Source organism: Trichogramma pretiosum, unplaced genomic scaffold (genome assembly GCF_000599845.2).
Source record: "Trichogramma pretiosum strain Unisexual culture from Peru unplaced genomic scaffold, Tpre_2.0 scaffold36, whole genome shotgun sequence".
NCBI classification, from domain to species: domain Eukaryota; kingdom Metazoa; phylum Arthropoda; class Insecta; order Hymenoptera; family Trichogrammatidae; genus Trichogramma; species Trichogramma pretiosum.
The window spans coordinates 1,720,524-1,731,065 of record NW_019641685.1 but is presented as its reverse complement, the minus strand read 5'-3'; the positions used below and the strand labels follow the sequence as shown (position 1 = coordinate 1,731,065).

Genomic DNA, 10,542 nt, shown 5'->3' with positions numbered 1-10,542 from the left:
AAATTTGGACAATTTCCAACAAAAAAGTTGCTGGGCACTTTTACTTTTGAATCATTCTACCCTGATCCAGGAATTATTTGAATATTTGTGATTTTTCATGAATTTCAAAAAAACCCTAAAATGGCCAACTTCGGGCCCCTGAAAAAGAGTGATAGATGGTCCCAAAAATTCTAATAAAATTTGGGGACATTTCTGACATCGGAAACAGCAAGTTTTTCATATTTGCAGAAAAAAAAATTTTTTGGCCATTCGATTTCACAGAGAATCGGCCATATACATTTGTAAGGAGCTCCATCAACTTTGAAATTATTGACCAGCTGTGCCGCGCGAAGCTTCTGCTTTTGTTTTGAATGTATCGAACTCGAGATGTTGTGACAAGCTCCAAGATCCCTAGACTCGATCCGGTCAGCTCAGTCGTGTCCCACGTGTACATCGATAAATATACAAAGTGAGAGTGAGTAAGTGTACACACAAAACCCAACAACAACAACAATAATAACAAAATTACCTCACGGCTTGACGACGACGACAATCATGGCTGCGGGTGGCTTCACCAAGACCGACGATCCCTTCCCGATCGACGACGACGTATCCTTCACGGTGATAAGCATGATGAAGTGCGACAGGCCGCTGCCCCGCGAGGCGAGCGAGCGCGACATCCTCGTCCAACGCGTCGCCATGATCGCCCTGGTCGAGCTCTACCTCGCCAATCCCTTCAAGGACAAGATGAAGGATCTGTTCCAGGCCATGGGCTGGGAGCTGTTTCTGCGCTATCGTCAGCTCGATCACGTGCCGGTGCTCGGCGCCGGCACCTTCATCCATCGCACGACGCGCTGCCCCGCGGACATCAACAAGAGGCGACTGCACGACTTCGACGCTAAGACGATTCGCACGTGCACGTTCGACGTGATGGGCCTGGAGTACAGGATCGAGTACAAGACGGACGTGCACTTTTACAGCGACAGAGACAGCCGGATCGCGGACGCGTTCTTCACCCAATACGGCGAGAAGTGTCGCACGGCACTGAGGCCCATCGACGTGTTCAAGACCGTGTTCAATCAGCTGGCCGAGGCTGGGGCCAAGCTCAAGGGGCGCAAGGACGAGGATATCGCCAAATTGCTCGAGATTTATGAGAACAAATTCCCATGTAAGCTTCGATTTTTTTTGATTTTATTTATTTATCGTGGAGGATGTTTGTGTAACCGAGCTTTTTTTTCGTAGATCTGTACATGTGATGACAGATACAGATGATTCTGGATCGATCGACAATAATAATTCCCATAACTCCATTGTACATTGATCAATACGAATGTATGATATATATCTCGGTCGGATCGTTAATTATATAATTATGTGATTGTGATCGTGTGCAAAAAGAAAACAATGACCGAAAAAAAACCCTATTATGTGTAAATATTAGTCGACAAAATTTAGCAACTGAATTATTTAATTTAGAAAAAAAAAGAAGTATTTTTTTTTACGAATAACGGCGAACGAATAGAAAGACACGCACGAATAAGGAATGTCAATTTTATTGTGCATAATAAAATATAATATTAACTGCTTTCAACATAAGGAAATCTTTTTTTTATTATATGATGATATAATACAATTTTCAAGTCAGTGTTTACTTAATTTTTTTTTTGTGCAGAACGAATTTAAAATTATGTATACGTCGAAGGTGTACATTGGACTGTAATGAAGTTGACATAAAGAAAAATTCATTTTCGTGATTTTTATCCAGCTATTCAACATAATATCGATGAAATACTTATGATGAAAATTGAATAAACAAATAATTTAATGACGCCGTCTACGCGACAGCTAGATACGAAGTGCACAGTACACGCGACGACTCTCGCTTTTCTCAAAAGCTCACAAGTGCACTTCTTTTCTCTCTCGTCTTCCAAAAGCACGTATATATCTTTTTTTCCGCGCGCTTTCGAGGAGTCGGTGTGGTCACGTTTTCCGCCGCGCTTCTCTTCTCTCTTTTCTTTTTGCACTCGACCGCCGACGCCGACGCCGACGACGCCGAGCTTGCACGCGAAAACAAAAAGCGTCTCGAGTTAAGCTTTTATATATCGAGTTACGGCCGCGCGGAGATTCTCCCGCCAAGTATCGTTCTTCTTCATGTGTACACGTATAATAACTCGCGTTGTCGTGAGCTTTTTTTTGGTGAGAGCGTATGTGCGTGCGTTTAGCGTCGAGAGAATTAGAGCTTTCGGGCGCGCGAAAAAATCCGCGAGCTTCAATTTAAACGGGCAATTCTTCTCGTTGGTTTTTTTTCACTGGTAACTAATTGGCATGAAATTAAACTCGAATTAACATAAATTATTGTTTAATTAGATGATCGTTAAACGGTCGTTCGAATTTTCCACGGCTTTTCGAGCATGTTATAAATTGCTCGAATAAAATTTAGGTTGTAGTACCGGTTGTAGCCTTTTTACTCGGTTCTTATATTAATTAAAGTTGATTTAAACATTCGATTTTGTTTCAAGAATTGAGGAAAATTATGACTGAATCAATTTCATTTTTACTTAAAATACATCTATTCTGAAATCTACTGTGTACCAATTCGTTAGCTTGCAGCGGAGTATTTATTTTACCAGCGCTGCTTTAGAAGTTGAAATATATAAGGGTAAGCAGAAAAAGTTACGGGAAACAAAAAAAGTTAAATATTAGAGCATGTCTCAAATCATATTGGAAGAAAATTTTGGAGATGAAAAATGGTAAATTAAATTAATGTATAAAATAATACAATCAAGTTTTTGATAATATTCATATGATCCTTTTACTCGTAAAAATGTATGAATATTTTTGTACGATCAGAAAATTGCTCAGCCTTATCTGTAGGTATTAAATGTTTATAATTTAAAATTGCCACTCAAATCATTTGTTCGTATGCAGGACTGAAACAAGATTAGGGTGTATTCAATAAAGAATGATTAGAGTGATATATTTGCTGTAAAAAAATTTATTTGATGTATTTATAATTGTAACTTAACATCCAATTTTTAACTAGATCACAATCGTTGCACCGTTGGTACATCTTAATTTTCTAATTATTACTGTTATTAATTCGACGCATACCCGTTCCAGCGACTTTACGCCTGGAACTCTCTTGTCTCACTAAGTACAGGTAAGTTGACAACTGAAAACAAAAAAAAAGTCAAAACAACAGCATGTGAATAATAGGTACGTTGTATAAGCCACGAGCATTTCTTCATCCCTTCAACCACGCCTAAAATTTCCCGTCTTACCCTAAACAAAACAAAAAAAAAATGATAATCTCTTCGCAAAGTTTTCCTCCTTCGTCTTGGTCGTCCTTCGCGCGAAACACGAGCATATTAAAAAATTTCTAGCTGCACGCGGTGGACGAAAACTAACATACAAAAAAAAACAGCGACAAAACGAAACAAAGCTTTGTAACGCTCGGCTAATTTTACCAGCTGACGGCCGCGCGTTTTTTCTCAAAAGAGAGAGCAGAAAAAAAAGAAAGAAAGAAAAAACCCAGCTGTCTTATAACTGTCGGGAGGGGTGCTGACTTTTCTTTCGGAACTTCGAGCGAGGAGAGAAAAAAAAGGCCGAGAGTTAAAATCAAGGGAGGATGAAGGGTAAAGGGTGAAAAGAAAAAAATTCTCGGCTTCTTCAATTTTCCCAATTAGAACGATTATTATATTCCTCTCGAGGACAACGATATAACTTTACTGCGTGAAAGAGAGTCGAGTGGACTTTGGTAATTGTTGATACATATTATTTTAATAGCGCGTCGAGCTTTCATTGTTCTCTTAATTCTTCATTCTTCTTTTATTCAACTGTAATTCGATCGACTTAAAAGTTGCGCTTTATCCGCGGTAAAATACTTTTATGTTCCCGAGAAATTCACCGTTGATCAAGCGGCAACAAAGTTTTGTCGGTGGTTAATCAACCCAGCGTGAGAGAGAGACAACGACGATTGTGGTTTTTTTTCTGCAATCACAGAATAGTGGTTGAACCAAAGCCGATACCAATGCTAATAATAATAATACACATACGGATCTTTCTTTATCGTACACAAGCGCGAAATCGAAATTTTTCAACGATAATAAAAGATAGAACGACACACGCGTGGCTGCGATAATAAAAAATAAAAAGCCGATAGTAAGGGAGACACGATTATTTTACTTTCGTCGCACGATCGAGGAAAGGTGTTTCGCGAGATTTTGTAACTTTTGCCTGTCCTATTGTTTTCTCACTCTATTTCGAGCCAAAAAATACCAAACTGCCAAAATTTGGCATCGTGCAGGTCGCTTTAAACGCGCCGCGCTTCGGTATACGTAGCAGAGACGTCGCCACCGTCCAAAGTAGCGCCAGTTAAAGAGAGAGAGAGAGAGAGCAGAGCAGTCAGCAGAGCCAGCGAAATATCTAACGATCAACGCGACGACGATCAGCGTTACAGCAGCAGCACATTACGCACGAAACAACACATACACACATACTGACACATGCATGATACGTATATGTACACAAACGAACCAACACACGTACGAATAATAAATCAGCCCATTCAGCTCGCGCTCGGAGCACAGCAGAGCGCGCCCGAGAGAGTTTACATGTTGTACAGGGGACGACGACGTTTGTAAGGCTGCGGCGGTTGGTTGATACATATTTTTTCGTTCTTTCTTTCTCATCGATTGATACGCCCGAATCGGCGGATCTCTCGGGGACTTCACAACACGCACGAAATAAGAAAAAAGAGGAGTTTTTTTCGTTGGGTGTGTGTGTGTGTGTGCTTCAGCAGCGCCCGCAGAAAAGTGTCCCAAAACTTTCTCTCCGTTTCAATACATATATCCATACTGCGTGTGTGTGTATAAGCGCGCGGGACAGACAATTGCAAGGCTCGCTCTCTTACATCAGTATAGGATAAAATTCGCGTGTGGTGCGTGATTGTGCAGTGTTGCTTTCGTACAACATTGGGTGAGTGTGCAGCAGCAGCATCTTTTGTTTACTACGAGCAGTGAACTTGGCTCGATCGAGGCTCGCGCGATTTTATATATCTATAATAATACGATGTCTGCCTGTATCTCTCTCTCGCGCTAGCACGAGGTTTTCTGCGATAATCGACAGCTCGTCGTCGTCGTCTTATTCTGCTTGCGTGTAACGCGACACAGCCACGCCAAGTGCGTATAACACAAGAGTCAATCAATCCGTGGGTGCACTGAGAGAGAGAGAGAGCTAGGCTAGGCATTGCATTGTATTAATCGCTGCGCCTACTCAACGACATCGTCGTCGTCGTCTATATTGACAATCGTCTCATTATTATATCTGTATATACAGTTTCGTTTCTTCGTTGACCCCTGTGTCACCACTCGGCATTCACCATTGATACCCAAGGCGAAACACTGCAGCAGCAGCAGGGCCCGAGCTCGTCGACATCGACGTCGTCGTCTCGACGTCGTAGACGCAGGTCCACACCCGCTGCCAGCGAGATGGCCGTCGACGATCCCACGGCCACGGTGATCGACCTGTCCAGCACGGCCGATACCACCAGCACCATCGGCGCTGGTGGTATCAAGAGCAACCCGTCGCCTACGATGGCCGGGTCGACGACATCGCTGCCAGCCCAGGTCGATCAAGCTGCTGCCTCCGCGCCCGCTGCCGCCACATCCGCCGCCGCCGACTTGGACAACACGTGCAAACCCACCGAGCCCAAGATGCTCAAACCAGAACAGTAAGAGTCTCTATACCCCCTTGTTTAAATGCCTTCTGTGTTCTCGTTGTCTTTGTACGAAACTCCTGTTATCTATCTTTTTTAACTTGTTTTTTTTTTCATTCTCAGCAGTACTCGAGTGTATGTGTGTGTATGACTGAATTAATCTTTGTGATCAACTGAGTCACCGTCACTGTCCTTTGCATCATGTGCACATTCAGACTACTCCAATGCAAAGCTACTATTATTACTGCCCTTTATTCTGCTTTCTCTACTTTTACTTACTCTATTTTTGGCTCTTTCAAGCTGTGCTCAAATGTATTCTGTTAACATTCTGCTCTCACGTTCCAGTTCTTCTTTAATCTGTCAATTAATGAATATCTGTTTTATAATCTATTCTTTATTGCCATGATTATTATTACTCCTATTTACAAACTTGCTCTGTCAAAATAATATAATGCTTATGCCAATGTAAGTTTTTCGATTCACAAAAGTAAATAAGTTTTATGTTTTTCAAAAAGAATTTTTGATAATTTTAACAATGCTTTGTATTTGAGTAATCTATTTAATGCTTCTTTTTTTTTTGTTTTGTTATTCTGAAGTCCGTTGCAAAACTCAGAATATACATTCGAACCAATCGATTCACATGCTTATAAATTCAGGTTAGCTGAAATCAAAAAAGAAGAAGCTAACAGGCTCTACAGTGCTAAACAATATAAGCAAGCTCTGGTTGTCTACAATGAGGTTATTGGTAAGAATCAGTGGTACATAATTATAAAAATATCTATTTAATTATTGTAACCAAGCTTTATTATTTTTCAGATATGTGTCCTGATGTTGCCAGATATTACAGTAATAGATGCGCTTGCTTTATGATGATGTCACAATACCGCGATGCTCTGAAAGATGCTAAAAGATGTCTTGAGCTAGATCCAAATTTTGCAAAAGCCTACAATCGCCTGATAAAATGTTCACTACTTACAGGAGATGCTACAGAAGCTGAAGCTGCAATAGCAAAGTTAGAAAAAATTCAACCCAACAGCAGCAGCTCTATAGCTGAAGAATTGCAAAATCTGGCCAAACTGAAAAGATATTTGACTGAAGCTGACACTGCCTATACTTCCAAAGATTATCGCAAAGTAAACACAACATCATTTACTCAAATGGCTAGATAAATAGCTATCATATTAATGATGTATGATGCATGTAATTATTTTATTTCTTAGGTTGTGTATTGCATGGATCGATGTGCAGAAGTAAGTCCATTTTGCTCCACATTCAAAGTTAAAAAAGCTGAAAGTTTAATGTACTTGGAAAGATATTCTGAAGCTGAAATGGCTGCAAAGTATGAAAATTATATTGATGTAAAAAATACAGCCCAAAACGTATTGATAACCAAATGAAATTATATTTTCAGTGATGTGCTTCATACAGATAAACAAAATGTTGATGCGATATATATCAGAGGTACTTGTTTATACTATCAAGATAACATAGATAGTGCCTTAAAACATTTCCAACAAGTCTTTCGTCTGGCTCCTGATCACAAAAAAGCTTTGGAAACTTATAAAGTGAGTTATTAAAAATCATTATTGATAATGACAGCATAAAACAAAATAATCTAATTTTGCAGAAACTCAAAACGATAAAAAAATTGAAAAACGATGGAAATTATGTCTTCAGAAGCGAGGGATACCTAGACGCCTACAAAATTTATGAGCAAGCATTATTGGTTGATCCAGCCAATAAGAAAGTTAATGCAAAACTGTATTTTAATAAGGCAACAGCAGCAGCTAAGGTAACTGAAAAATACTATATACAATTGAAAAATTATTTTATACTAACATAAATTGAATTTCATAAAATACGCATTTTTTGATTTCCTTTTAGATGCAAGATTACAGAGATGCGATTGTTCAGTGCACTGAAGCATTAAAATTAGACGATAAATATTTGAAAGCACTTCTTAGAAGAGCGTTTTCTTACATGATTCTTCAAGAATATGAAGAAGCTGTTAGGGATTATGAAAGAGCACTAAAGTTAGACAAAAGCAGAGGTAAATGATAGATCTAATTACTTCAAATCTTATTCATTAAAAAAATGTTGGCAACTGATATATGTTGATTTCTTTCAGAAAACAAACGTTTACTGATGGACGCACAGAAAGCACTGAAAAAATCGAAAAGAAAAGACTACTACAAAATTCTAGGAATTGAAAAAAATGCCAGCACAGAAGACATTAAAAAAGCTTACAGAAAAAGGGCCATGGTTCATCATCCAGGTACTTAATAGAAGTTTTGCTAAATTTTACAGAACATATTTCAACATCTTTATTATCTTTGTAGATCGTCATTCCAATGCTAGCGATGCTGAGAAAAAAGAACAAGAGAAAAAGTTCAAGGAAGTGGGCGAAGCTTATGGAATTTTATCGGACCCTAAGAAACGTTCCAGATACGATAATGGTCATGATTTAGAAGATAATGATTTCAATTTCCAAGGTAAAATGAATCTTTTATGCTTTATGTAATTCTAATGATGTGAAATTTTTCTTACTTTTATTTTTTAAATCTTTTTAGATATGGATATGGAATCTAGATTTCAATCGTTCTTCGAAAACCCATTCGCCAATGACTGTGGAAGAGGTGGTTTTCGGTTCGAATACCTCTAAAAATTTTTTAAACTTTGTAGATTTTACTAATGCAAAACCTTGACATGTATATTAGCTATATATCAATAACTATAAAACCTTAGGTAATATTACTTTGTTGCAAATCTTGCATTGTTCAATCTTTAAAAGATATGAAGTTTCAAAAACCATTTTTGTAAATTTAAGTTTTTATGAGATATTATAGAGGTATCTTGAACAGCTAAAAATGAATGGGTTAATTTTGCAAGTACTGAATTATGAATAAATTAATGCCAGTCTAGAAAATTTGTAAACTTAATTTAATGCGAAAATGGTCTCATTCTTGTATACAACTTGAACTTTTCGCCGAGAAATAAACATGTAAAGTTGAAATTAAGTTGATTCAATCAATTATATGTATTCAGATTGAATTCAACATCATTTTTGTTTTTGACTTATTTTTAATGATCAGTAGTTGAATTTTTAGTTATAAATATTTTTTATTTTAAGAAAGAAATAATCATTCGTTCCGATGATTGTAAAAAGCATAATATTCGAAGACTTATTGATTTCTTGAATTTGATAGATATTTTTGACTATTAAGAATTATATTAAAAACTTAAGAAATGGCTAAATAAATAAGAAAGTTTTTCTTATAAATTGTTTTTAATATTAATCCTTTTTATTCCATTTTATGATATGAATGTTGATCTAATTGAAGTTCTTTATCTCAAGGTGGCTGAAGCCTATATCTTGATGAAAAATTATGACTAATTATATGGTTAATATGTTGGTAAACAATTACGGTAAAATTTTTTTTTCGTTGCTTCAATTTTTCTATACTTAAATGTGACAAATAAAGAATCGTTGATTTATTATCGAACTTGCATTTGACAGTTCGATCCTCAATATAAAGCTGAGCGCATTACCACTTGACTACAAAGAATATACCTTTTAATATATATTTTAGTTGGATGGTTATTCAATTAATGATCTAAAAGATAGAAGCCGAACAAAATTTGTTAAAATGCCCGTATGCTCCAAGGGTAGAAATATTTACAGCATTAACGACTCATCAAAGATCATAACTTAAAATGTACAATCCGTTGATAAAATTCAAATTTATAAGGGTATTAAATGTCCTTGCAACAGGGTTTTTTCACGTTTTCCTTCCCATAGTAAACATTGATATTTGTCAAATGCCTCTGACCGTAACTCTAAAAATACTGATCTAATTGTATCAAAGAAAATAATTTCCGATCAATTTTCCCAACCTAATTGGAATGCGCTAAAAATAAATTCAATAAAATTTCTGAAAGTAAGTACTAATAATTTGACCACAAAATTTAAGCACGATAATAGAGACACGATCTTGATTCATTATTTCGCACATCCAATAAGATGCGGTGAATGGTCCACGATATTCTTCAGTTATTCTTTAGAATTTTGAAATAAGAAATCTCTGTAATAATGCTGAAGATTACAAATAAGAACCGATTCAAAAAATTTCACAGAGAAACAAGTTCTGATGTTAAGAGTAAAACTAATTTCTTCTCGAGGGATGGTATACTTGTACCCATAAGGAATGTTTTTCTTTTGCGGGTACGTCTTTATTCCCGCGCTGCACCACCTATCGGTCGGACTTGAAGCTCCGAAAATAGAAATAGTGGTACTAGGGCAAGGAAATGATAAGTCAAGTTTTTCGAATTAGGTTCTAAGAATAAAATATATTCCCCATACTGATACGGGTTCATCTATGAGTATATTTAAATACCTTCTAAAATACCAAAATGCCATAAAAACGGGAAAAAATGCAGAACCTGACATTCTTAGACGTTCATTCTGGATGTTATTTAAAAATATAAATCATGGAGAAATAATTATCTGTTCCAATGGTTGTATAAAGAATAATATTTGATAGATATTTTTAACTATTATAAATTATATTTGAAACATTAGAAATGTTTAAATTAATAAGAAAGTTTTTCTTAAATAATGATTTTATTAGAAATCCTTTATTCAAGCAAGGAACTCGACGATTAGAAGAATTGAGACTTTACCTTCACTGGAGTTGATTCCGAAAAGAAGCCGAAAGCATATGCTGCATAATGTACCAGTTATTGTGTCTTATCAATTATTAATGGGATTTCAGGAATCATAAAGAAAATGTATAAACACATCATTGTTCATTACTGACGTAACTTTATTGATAATTTTTTGCAGAACA

The 10,542-nt window shown here is 36.8% G+C and overlaps 2 protein-coding genes across 3 annotated transcripts; both read left to right on the top strand.

Annotated features, from left to right (window-relative positions):
* Positions 1–414: 414 nt before the first annotated feature.
* LOC106659855 lies at positions 415–1,575 on the top strand. The gene is made up of 2 exons (XM_014382571.2): positions 415–1,147; positions 1,222–1,575. The coding sequence occupies exons 1-2, from the start codon at positions 535–537 to the stop codon at positions 1,233–1,235; spliced, it is 627 nt and encodes a 208-aa protein (XP_014238057.1). The 5' UTR covers positions 415–534; the 3' UTR covers positions 1,236–1,575.
* Positions 1,576–4,559: 2,984 nt separating this feature from the next.
* On the top strand, positions 4,560–8,751 carry LOC106659789 (dnaJ homolog subfamily C member 7). Of its 2 annotated transcripts, none has more exons than XM_014382483.2 (11): positions 4,560–4,956; positions 5,317–5,710; positions 6,292–6,440; positions 6,512–6,828; positions 6,916–7,034; positions 7,107–7,260; positions 7,323–7,487; positions 7,580–7,745; positions 7,824–7,970; positions 8,035–8,187; positions 8,266–8,751. In XM_014382483.2, the coding sequence occupies exons 2-11, from the start codon at positions 5,469–5,471 to the stop codon at positions 8,355–8,357; spliced, it is 1,704 nt and encodes a 567-aa protein (XP_014237969.1). In that variant the 5' UTR covers positions 4,560–4,956; positions 5,317–5,468; the 3' UTR covers positions 8,358–8,751. The 2 variants fall into 2 exon arrangements, with proteins under 2 accessions (XP_014237969.1, XP_014237970.1); XM_014382484.2 differs by having other exon boundaries at positions 4,561–4,956; positions 6,352–6,440.
* The last annotated feature ends 1,791 nt before the right edge of the window (positions 8,752–10,542 follow it).